General features: G+C 43.3%; 1 protein-coding gene across 6 annotated transcripts in view; it reads right to left on the bottom strand.

Annotated features, from left to right (window-relative positions):
* ZMIZ1 (zinc finger MIZ-type containing 1) overlaps window positions 1-12,379 on the bottom strand; it is a 359,859-nt gene that overhangs the window by 37,186 nt on the left and 310,294 nt on the right. For all 6 annotated transcript variants that reach the window (XM_086752207.1, XM_086752205.1, XM_086752210.1 and 3 more), the window contains one exon: window positions 782-896. In XM_086752207.1, coding sequence (XP_086608333.1) covers window positions 782-896 — 115 coding nt within the window. The remainder of the gene's footprint in view (window positions 1-781; window positions 897-12,379) is intronic.

Genomic DNA, 12,379 nt, shown 5'->3' with positions numbered 1-12,379 from the left:
GAGTGATGTGTTTAGAGCATTTCATCTATCGTGTAAGTACAGGCTAGACCGTCTGAGAGCTTGATTTGTGCCACATCCCTTAGAGAGCACGCTATCACAAATAACTGGCGTCTCCTTTTGTGTATAGCATCATTCAATACACATTGCAGAAGAAAAAAGAGGGGTAAGAGGGGACAGAACCAAATGAAAATCCAGTAAGTGTGGCTCTCACCTGGAAGCCAGGAGCTCATGCTTTTGCTTCAAGACATACTGAAATATTTTTGCTAAGTAAGGCAGTATTAACAGGAAAGGTTGCAAGAGCACATCCTACAGCTGGTAGTCAGCACCTCAGCGTTGGGGTAGACTGGGCACTGGATTTCACCAGCCCACAAGTACAACACAACCTCAGGTAGAATCAACAATAACTGTCATTTGGTAAATCTAGCTAGAATTCGTATTTTTTTAATAAAACAACTCTTCAAATTCAATCTGAAATTCCCCAAAGGTTTGGGATTACCCTAAAAATCATACTTTCAGTGTTGAAACCATACACTGCAAAACGTGCTAAACCCAAGCCTGACAATTTGCATGCAGCTAAAGGAGTTACTGACTCAAGCTCTCAGACACCTCCTTTCTGATGCCACCAAAACGGACACGACTGGAAAACAACACACCACGTAAAACAAAGAATACAGACACTTTCATTGATTCCAAGAGGATTTTCCAAAAAGCTTTCCATTTTGCAAACATTAGTTAAAACCAGTATCTACAGCTGGAGGGAGCACAAAAAAAAGCAGCTTACCTGGCTTTGAGAGGTGTTAGTCACACCCCATACTGTGGTGACCACGGATAAAGAGCCTGGAGGCTGGTTGGTATTTTGCTGCCAGGGAACAGAATCGTAAGGGAAAGACCCATCACTGCGAAAACAAATGTTTAGAAGAGTGAGATTTTGGAAGTTTAAACAGTGACAAGTTACTGGCAGGGACAAAGGGATTAACACCTCATGTTACCTTAACTCTCCACTCCTCCTTCCATTACTACTCTAGTACTCTCAGAGGCATCAAGTTTCTTTAATAGCAATGTGATCATATCAAAACCACACAGAACTAATGAATTCCTTAACTATATTGAAGCACAGGGCTCTTACCATAAAGGTCTGTTACCAATGAAAGTAAAAATGTGCTCAGGGGCAGAGTTTCAAACAAGGCCACTAAGCAAGCTGCTCAGAAGCACGTATTGTTTGCAATCCATCTCAAGCTCTTCAACAGTCACTGCTTCAGCTGCCTCGTATCAATTCAATTAGATTTTGAGACCAGACTGCAGCTCCACTGTCTGCACTGGGTCCCCAAATGGCCAGAAAAGCCTTTAAAGGAATAGCAGTTCAACATCATTTTGAAAAGTAAATTGAAATTCAGATAGTGTTCTCCCACATGAAGGATAAGCTGCATGCCAAAAACAGTATTAGCTAATCAGCATTCTAGAAAATCAACTGCAGATATACAACACATCTTTCAGATAAATTTGTGGATGACAGGATTGGGTTTTTCTGTTAGCTTTGTCCACAGATACAAGCAAACATTTCTTACAGTTCTTTTCATACAAAAGCCTTGGTGGTTACAAAATGAACAGAGGACGGGTATGCATTTAGTGTAATTACTGAAATATGTTAAATCCAATGAAAGTAACTATTAACCCCATAACTGTAAAATATATTCCACTTGAAATTTGCTTGTTCTTATACCATTAACTTGTAAATTAGATTTCTACTTGCATATATGTACACATGCACACATGTGATCTTTCCTCATCTAAATATATATACACCATTTAATAAATACACATATTGCTCTTTCGTTTTCAAACGCCACTGACTTGTATTTTATCTGAAGAACTGCATTTTTGCCTGGACTACCAGCTATCGCTGGAATTCTATACAGGAGTACCTTGCCTAAAGAATTCATACAGACTCTACGAGTGCTTTATTTGCATGCTTCAAAGCCTGCACCATGGAGTACGACACAGTTAAGTCACAGAACACATGGTGAGACAGCCAACCTGCCAAAATCCTCAACCGGGCTCTGTGGCAGAGCTTGGACCGCTTCTCCTTCCCTTTGTGCTGTGAGCTAAAATCAAGGAATCAAGGACGATCTGTCTGTTCATTCTTTAGCCTGTCTTAACATCTAGTGTAAATTATTTAAGAATAGGAATTGCATTGCACGAAGAAGTGCACACACATGTGATATAAACTGCCTATCTCCCAAATAACAAATAAGCCAGTAACAGCAACAGGAACTGTGTAAGGTAAAAAGAAACAGTGAATATATTTTACAAACAACTAGGAAATTTCTAACAAATTCCATAATGCTGTGCCAGCACAACAGCACTGTATTAGAACATAACTGTGAATTTGAGCTGACCTATTTGTTTCAAAATAACCAAACTGAATTAAGCAATAAAATCACACACACAAAAAAGGAATTAAATTAGGGAAAAGAGTAATTTCCCCTAACAAATAATTAGGGAAAATTAATGGAAAAGAGTAATTCTCTGTAAGATGCTTGACATGTTAATGTTTACACTGACAGCATCCATATAAAACGATGTGTGAATAAGGCACGTTTAACACCTTGCAATCAGAAAGTCCTCCTAGCCCATTTTTCGTTAAAAAAAAATTTCTCTCTGAAGGCTGAAAATCTTGTCCCTTTCATTCAGAGGCTCAAACAATGGATTCAGTGACTAATACTTGCAAGTGACGCAACGCTTCAGCAAGTGCCCTCCACCAGCATGGAGACAAATGATGACTAACCCAGAATTTGTGACTGCTCTGAAGCCTTCCTCTTTTTACTTGTTCTAAATGATGCCTCCCTACTTTACTTCCTTCTCTGACTGCTTTTGATGATGTCTGCTCTGTGATTTGTTTGGATATTTATGGCACATATGAGTGTTTGTATACTTCGATGACTACAAAGAAGCTCTCTCCACAACATAAGCAGTGAAAGGACTCACTGCAGCCATTCCTCTCTGCTCTTCACTGATGTGCTGTGGACAGGTAATAAAACCTGAGGGACAAGGCAAATATTTTGCAAGTGTATGAGTAAATAAGAAGGGTAATGACAGGCATGAATCAAACCACAGAGCCACCGAAGGTTCTTCTAATCCAAATACGCCGTATGCTTTGTAAGTATTCTCAAACTTCGAGCTAGTGATGCCTTAGCCTGCTGTTAAAAAGTCATAACTATTTCTTAATATTCTTTACCTACAAAGCATCTTTCTCTTACCTGTTCCTCTCCAATACACAAAAGAGATTTCATATATTATTCATCCGTACTTTCCAATGGTAGAGTCAGAGCATTTGTTCAGTGAAAGGCTGCACTGGGTTCTCAAGGACTACACAATCACTTTGTCTAATTACGAAGAAGAGTAAATCACTCAATTTTTACTGTACTACAGTTAAAACGGGTGACACTCCAAGAAATCACATTGTTGATGTGCTGAAAGCCTCCAGCACAGGACCCAGCAAAACACATGAAAGTCAGAAGAAAAGACCAGGTATGGATTTTGTTGAGAAATATTCATTGTGCACATTAAATCACATGGTTATCACGTTATTCAACAAAGGACTTAGCTTTAAATCGCAAACAACAATTTTGTCAGAAATTATGGTGACAGCGAAATAGTGATAGATGTGCCTTGCAGAACATCAGCTTCTACACCCTAATACACACTTACTGCACTAGACCTCACTTCACTTGAACTTCACTCTAGTTACCCCAATAAGAAATACACGGCATTCTCGTGGTTTGCATTCCCCAGCACGATACTCTGGCCCATCACCAATTACATGCATGTTTGAGTACAACTTTTGCCATACTGGATGCAACACCTGCCCTTCCTTCATTATGGGAAGGCTTCTTTAGTTTCAAGCCGTAGGAGATGCTGAAACACGTGCCACTCAACTTATTCCTCTACTTCGCTCTTTCAACTTGTGCTTCTGTCCTTAGACAACCCAAAGGAATACTCCCATCATCAAAGGAAAATCCATCTAAGTACCATAACGAAATGCGACCAATCCAATTCTCATTTGCAAAAGAGCAGTGGCTTTCTGCTGCTATTACAGAGCTGTGAATTATCCTGAAATCTCCTTCTTTAAACTTGAAAATGGCAGCCAATAGAGAAAGAAGCTCCAACCTCTCCAGCCACAGTGAAATGCTGCCCATGACATTGTTTCTGTTGAATGGTACAAGGGTAATTAAGTCTCTCACTACACCCTGGAGGGCAGTGAGTTAGCCTAGGCTCAGCTGGAGTCCACTAAGAGAGTATTGACTAAATTTACAGTACTGCTAATGAACCTATACATACTACTGGTCAGCATTAAAGGCCAAACAGCAGAGGAAGCCATAGAGCAAAGAGGAAGAGAGGGAGGGAAACTACTTCTCAAACTATGATGTAGTGAAACTGCAATCAAGGAATAAGGAGGAAGGATTTCTCCGCTGCTGGCAAAGGTACTGAAACCACTGGTAATACAACACTCATGTTGGAGAGGTACATTGGTACATAGGTCTAAACAGCTTCTCAATCTCAGTGCTAGGAAAACAGACCCAGGCAGATATCCAGCCCCTCTGGAATAGCTACAGACTTCACGTCAGACACAGACTGTTAGTTAATTCTAATAAAAGTTGCTTAATAAAAAGTGAGCTCCGTGTAGTAAATTAATACCAGTGAATTACTGTCCTGTATACATGATTTGTGGCATTATCTGAAAATCCTGCATTTTAAATATGTTTATGTTGTCATTAAAGCAATTGTACGTGTATTTGATACTCTGTTTACATGTTTTCATTGATTGAGGAAGGAGAGATTCAGCTGGTTTAGTGAAGTATGCATCCCTAGAGCATTGGTACTTTAGATGTGGTGGAGGAAGACAAAAACTGGAATTCTGCCTTCCCAGTGTAATTTCCACATCGCTTGTTGAGAAGGCCAGGTATCGAAACCACTACCTTTATAAAGCATCTATTTCTTTTTAAACACTGAAAATCTATCAAATACTGCAGAAAAGCACCAGATGTTGGCTTTCTCAAAAAATCTTTTCACTCCCAGCACTGGCATCAACTTTCCCACAACTGGGCTTTCAGTGGCTAGTTTCTATTGCTTACCCTCAAGGCAGAGTTACAGTTTTAGAGGGGTCTTTAATGTCTCCAAAGCACAGTCACCCCACCTGACTGGTAGCTGACACACACAGAGTCCACGCAGTCCGTTAAATCTATTGACTCTATGACAGTGCCAGGATGAGCAGGTAATTGCCACTGCAACACTGACTGTCATTTCTCCCATGTCTTCATCTGTCACCCATGGACACCCAGTGAGGAGAGCATCTGACGAGGAGTGAGGTGTCAGAGATCCACCCAGGCCAAACACTCCTTTGCAGTTACACATGGCCAGAAAGCAGAAGGGTCCAAATACAGCCCAAAAGCGGGGCTCCAGATCTGTTCCTGCCCACCGGCACCTCTCCCTGTCTGCACCTTGCTCTGTCTCTGCAACTGCTTAGGGCGCCCAGCACCCTGGGCTGTATTCTGGGCTGGAGCCTCTAGGTGACACTACTTTAATACAAACTAAAGCATACCAACCTCCAAACAAGGCTCCTTGCTCCTGCCTCACCCCTCTTTTCCCCCTAAAACCTCATCTGTCTGCAGTGGAAAAACAGCATAAATCCCACAATCAGAGCAGGAAATAAAGCCCCATATAACCGCAGCACCAATACACATGTTCCATGCCCGTCCTGTCTCACGAGTTGGGCAACCTAGCTCCTTTCACTTAGGTTTAGTTTTTGTTTTACTTTGCTTTCTCGAATGAACACCACGCACGTAGCCTTAATTATTATTAAGGATTCCGTTAGCAATCCTTCTTGATTAGGGCACCACCACCAACTTATTTAAAGCATATTCTTATTTAAGAAAAAGACTGTTTTGCATGGTGCAGTGCAAATACTGAATTTGAACCACCTTCTCAGTGTGTTCATGTTAGGGAATTGGCATGAGTTTTACCACATTTTTATAATTTTCCTATCAGTATAAACAAAACCTAACAACTTCTTTAAAAATGAAATCACAAGAACAGATGGAATACTATTAGCAGTTTCCTGAAACACTAAATACTCCAGGAAGGACCTCCCAATTTGATAAACTAGGAATCCCCAATATTCTATTCATAAATAACAGATCAAATGGATTTTTTATTTCTGATCAAATTTCCACTGAAAATATCCTTGGCCTTGACTACTAACTTGAAAAAAACCAATGTGACACCTGAAAGCCAAAATTTGTTTCTGCTTACTGGCAATCAACATTTCCGAGATCTGCTTTTGTTTTCTTTTTAAAAACCCCAGACACTCAGAACGAAACAACTGACTTCTCGTTGTTCATTGAGATTTTTGTTCAAAGGAACAAAACCAATGCCTCACCAGCTGAGATACCTGCACCATCTTCACATGGCTACAGTGCTTGGCCCAAGCGTTTCAACTTAAAACATTTAAAATTAATTTTTAGTCATTATTAAAACACATCACTATTAAAAAAAAAATTGTGACATAAAATGTAACCAACTTATCCATTGACCTTTTGTGCTGTGTTTTTCGTAGACTGTAGAAACCACTCTACACAACCCATTCTGTTCACACAGAGGAATATGGCAGAGCAAGGAGACACTGGTGTAGAAAGGACGCAAACACTACTTAAAATCAGCAAGGAAATATTAAGACATATTATAAAGAAAACAAAGAATAACTACCTCTGTACATCACACACTGACATAAAGCAAATTAAAAGCTGATGTTGCGTACAGGTATCCCAAGATGCTTACACTAAAGACAAGGAAAAAAAGAGGGTGGTGTAGCAAGTCTGTATACTAATACCGGCTTTGAATGGCTAGCAGCCATTTACTTTTGAATGATGCCACCTATGTGATGCATACCTTCCTCAAATACATTCCTCTATACAGTAAGATTATTTGAAGAAGTTTAAAATGAATTGGCGTAAATAAAGGCTCCATCATGTATTTTGCTAAACAAACACAGCACAGAGTCCCATCCAAATCACTGGATGCTTTTATGTAATGCAAAAGTGAAAAAAAAAGCTAATTTGGAAGCATTCTGCAAACATCCCCTCTACTAGGTAATGGCATGACTCCAAACACTCAAATCTTACAGGGGAAATACACAGCTCAAAAAATTATCCCCCCTCCACTTTCTCAAGTCTGTTGTTTCCCTCCATTCTTCCCAACTAGATGAATACTTTCTCTAACTCTCTGGAAAGCTCTGATTCTCCCAACTCCAAATGAACAGAGGATCCATACCTAGTAATTCCTTATCAAGAAAGAATTAGCTCAAGTGTTGTTTCAGTACTGGATGTTGCCTGTACTGGGCTATAAGCCATGTAAACTGAAGAGAAAGACTGAAAGCAGTTAGAAATTTTATAATTCACTGTAAAAAGACAGAAGACTGTTTTCTAGCAAACCATTTGAAAACATAGAAGCATTCGGAACCCATTCTGGGTGAGCAGATGCAGGTGAAGCAGTCAAAAGGTGAAAGCAGGGAGCCATTTATCAGCTCGGTGGTTTGGATGGCACCTGCAGCTAGCAGGTGGCTATCACCCCCTGCCTCCACTCTTTTCAGTATCAACACACACATTTACAATAACCATTCATGCAGCCACACACATACGCACAATACAGCTGCCTGCGTGGAGACTGAGACAGCAAAATCGAGCGGGCAGTTCAGCAGGTGATACAAAGTACCTCTGGAAGCTGAAAGCCCTTAACTTTTTTTTTTTTAAATAGTCCTGACAAGGCCTGTGAGGCCTGGATGACTTATGACTGCATGAGGTGGGAACACTGCCTTCCATTTCACACTGGGTTGCCACAGGTCAGGCTGTGACATGCTTACTGCTGCTTCCTGGCGCCTCGCTCTACACACAGCCCATCAGTTAGAGAACCATGCCTGCTAAGTACCATGCTGCTCAGCAAGTGTTCGTGCATCTGAATCTAACCCCTGAAATCAGAAAAATGCATCAGGCAAAACAATTAGATTAATTCAGAAGTTTCTGAACCTGCAAGCACCCACGCCCCCTTGCATACACACACAGTTATAGATTTCACATATGTCCACGCACACGTGTGTGCGCGCGCATGCAAAGATACAGAGAAAACACAACTTATTTCTGTCCATGTGGAAAAAACGATCGCAGCTATGCAGGTAAGAAACAAAAATGCTACTGAGTGCCGCTCCTGCCTCAGAAGCAGCAGAAGGGGTTACCGTCGTCTGACATTATGGGACCACAGCATCCATCCGATCAAAGGCAAAAAGATTAAACCATCACACCCCGTTCTATTGTCACACAAGTAGCCCATGCAAAGCATTACTACAGCCCGGATTACAGTTAAAAAATGCACCGGTAACAGCCCTGTTATTAACATGCCACCTGTTACCTTTTTCAAAATGCTGAAATTATCTTATGATCGTTTTCAGCTTGACAAAAGCAGCTTAATCTTTATTGCATCTCACAGCAGAGCCCTGCTTCATCCATGTCTTATTTATCTCACGTGTGTCGGAATGCAACCCCGAGCCCTCAGTCCCCCCCTGCCACCAGGCATTCCTTCTGCTCGCCGTTATCAATATACCTAGGTTTCCATATCCGACTGCTCCTTTACAATAAAAAACACACCCACCCAGTATTCTACCATTGCCCGTTGCCTTGGTAATCCAAATGCCTGGGAACTCGCTGATTATCGGCGAATGAGACTCGCATTGTTCACACCGCAGCGCGTCTGCTATGTTAATGTGAGATAATGGCAGCCAGAAGACTCCTTTTGTTCCCAGCTTTGCTGTTTATTCACAGTGCCTGGAGGTCAGCGACTGCTACAACAACCGGGGAAGGAACCGCTGGAAGCGTGAGCAGATTCCACTTCTGCTTTTGCCTCTGAGACAGGGGGAAACACCAGCAGCCCCGCACAGCGAGAAGGGCACCGGGAGCTCTGCAGTCTGACTCACGCACGGTGGAGCAGGCGGCAGGGAGGAAGATTTGATGGACTCGCACTTCCGAGATTTTAGATGAAGCTGATTTACGCTCCCCGACCACGGAACAAACCGCTTTCTTCGAGAGGCGCGGCGGGGAGGGAGAGAGGGGAGGGGAGCAGCGCGGCACTACCGCAACTTACTGGGAGCGAGCCGGGCGGGGGGCTGCGGGGCTGACCGGGGAGCGGGGCGAGCCCACCCAGCCGCTGCTCGGCAGCCTGCCGCGGGCGGCGGCCCCGCAGCGCCGGAGCCGCCGCCGGGTGAAACCGCCGGGACGGGCTGGGCCGGGGCGGGGGGCGGCCGGGGGCAGCCCCCTCGCCGGGCGGCGGCACCCGGAGCGGAGCGGGTCGAGCGAGGACGGCGGCGGCCGGGGCGGGCAGGGCAAGGGGAGCCCGGGCAGCGGCCCCGGCCAAACGGCGCGGCCGGCTGCGCCTCCTGGCACGTACGGGGCAACTCCCAGAAACGTCTGCCCCAGCCGCCTCCGAGACTCTGCCTGTCACAGCCGTTCGGAAACGCTGCTGCTGAGACAGTGACGGGGGCAAGCGAACCATCCCATCCGCCCTGGCGTGGTAAGTGGGAACGGAGAGCACCAACGGCCCGCGGCACCGTCCCCGCGCCCTCAGCCCGGCGGAGGCGAGGACACGCGGGGCGCTGCCCCGGCCGCTGCGCTGCCCCTCGCTCCCGGAGCCGCCCCGCCACGGCGAGAAACCGCCGGCGCCCGGTAAAGGCACCGGCCGTACCCCACTGCTGTCACCGACCCGGCTGCACAGGTTGTGGACGTGCTCTATGGAACAGGCTTTGTTGTCGTCTCCAGCGAAAACCTGTCAGGGATTTTTTAGCAAGAACATCTAACCCATCTTATTTTAGGGGAGCTGTTAGAAAAGCTCTCCATCACTGCAGAGTAATGATTCTCTCCTTTTCTTCCCACTGCGATACTAAAGAGAACTGAAAACCTAAGTGCATGGGAACAGCAGGAAATTTAAAAATGACAAAATCGTGTATCAGGAATTCACTCGTTTTGCAATCTATTTACAGGGAAATCCTGTGGAAGGTCACATTTTCATCCAGGTGAATGAATGACAGATACGCGTAAAAAGAAGGCATCAAGGAAAATATCAGGTTTCAGACAAAATACACATCTGTGTTCCTGTTACCAAATTACCCAAAAAGAACAAAAATTCTTTAAAAATATGAAGTATTTGCCATCATTTATGTCAGTGATTTTTTTTTTCCACACCACTGAAAATCGAGCACGTTGCCAGTCTGTAAAACTCCCTTCCTGCCTAAAGCCAGGTCCCCTCCCGGCAGGCAGGCTGGAGTGGGGTGCTAACAGCGCAGCACCCACCAAACAACTGCTCACACCGAACTCGCCCTGTACGAACCACGGGCTGCCCCTGCCCAGCCCTTCTGTGCGTGGAAAGGGCTGCCAAACCTCACATGCGGGCCTGATGCTGCAGTGGCTGAAGGGCTCTGTTGACTTTGCTCTGATGTTCCCTATCCCAAGGTACTCAATACAGTAGGAAGACGACTCCTGCCAACTGTAATGAGTTTTGCATCAAAGAGCTAGGCAAAGTATAGCTTTCCGGGTCACCACAGTTATCATGCTGACAGTCAAAATGGGTAAAAACCAGGGGTGTTGCCACAGCTTAATGATTTCTAACTCCAGTGCCATCAGAAATGGGTTGTTTTCACCGAGAACAAGTGACAGAGGGAACCTTCCCAACACACTCGAAGAGGAAAATCACCTAAACTCAGCACAAATCATCTGCTTTTGAGAGCAGCCCTCACGTAAAGAGCATGGTACTATTATCACTAAACGGTACATTGCAATCAATCAGACGTTTTCAGGAATTAGATGTCAATATGGCCCAAACACTAGAATGATAGCTGTCTTTTCAAAGGTGCTAGTTATCATATTTTAAAAACCAGCACAGACAGGGTAAAGCCTGAGGTCAGATTTTGCCTCAGTCAGCAAACATACCTTAAATATTTGCCTAGTCTTTATCAGGATTTTTAAAAATATCAGCTGATAATCACAAAACAAAACCTCCAAACTCTTTATCTAGTATACACAATGCTTACAGGAAAAAAATATAGAGTACATAACACATGTACTTACTAGGAAAAAAAACTCGCAGAAGTATAGTAGTTGTGTTGCTACATACTATTCTTACTGCAATAGCACTCACTTTGACTCTCTAATCAAGACAGAAGCTGTTTTCACATCTACGCAAGGTGCTGTACACACAATAAAAGATGATCCTTATCCTGTGCCTTTTACCAAGCATGTGAAGAATATATATTTGAAGAGAAGTTAAGCTACCCATTGTTTTCAGAGACCACGCGTCTCACTCTCTCCTGTTACCACAAGAATTGACCACAAACGTCTCTCACCCAAAATGAAATGCGTATTTTTCACATGAAAATATTACAGGTTTAATTGTTAACAACTAATGGCTGGTTACACATTATCAGTTTTCAACTAGAGAGTACTACGCATTTGCTTTTAGCTCCAATGTTCTTTCAGGGTTTTCTTCCACCTCCGCCCCATAATAAGTGTATGCGCTAAAACCCAGTACCAGTGGTTTCACCTGGACACCAAGATGGGCAAACAAGTCTTGGGACAGTACTTTAGAGCAATTAGTTTTGCCTATACAATACTTAGAACATCAGGGCCTTACTTAATACTGCTCTGAACAAATCTTGAGGGTTTTTTTCTTTAAGAAATGGCACTTCTGCAGAAACATTTTTTTTTTAAAAATCTCGTTATGGTAGTTTTTAACATTTCTTGACAGAGAGGAAGGCAGAAGAAAAAGAGAGACTGCTTTTGCAGAATCAGGAGTAATACAGGTTGCTTTACTGGGTATATTCTCTTATATTAGGATTTACCATCTGTTCAGTCCCTAATTGTATTTATTTCACAACTTTACAACCAGAAAGATGAAAAGGCTTTTAAACAATCTTATCTTTCACCTAAAGAGTTTTGAATTATTTTGCAAAGATTGTTCCTGTACACCACAGCCCCATGCAGTAACGAAGTGATCCCTGACTTCAGATTGATGTACAGAACACGCACAACGTGCTTGTTTTCATAGAAGTGTGTATATGCTGTACCTGACCTTTCACTTCAACTGTTCTCTCATCTAGACATTTTTAAAGCGACTATTGCTGTCAGTCAAAAACACCTATGATGGCAAAACCAAAAAGGCAGCAACCTCTGCAGCGACTCTGACGCTGTTTGTACTGGTACGCTACAGCCAGATCCATCCAGATTCCTAACAAACAATGTAAGAGCCAATTCTAAATACCCAGTAAAAATTCAGACACAGAATTGCC

Source organism: Chlamydotis macqueenii, chromosome 7 (genome assembly GCF_036417535.1).
Source record: "Chlamydotis macqueenii isolate bChlMac1 chromosome 7, bChlMac1.mat, whole genome shotgun sequence".
In the NCBI taxonomy this organism is placed as follows: Eukaryota; Metazoa; Chordata; class Aves; order Otidiformes; family Otididae; genus Chlamydotis; species Chlamydotis macqueenii.
This window is presented reverse-complemented; position numbering and strand designations above follow the sequence as displayed.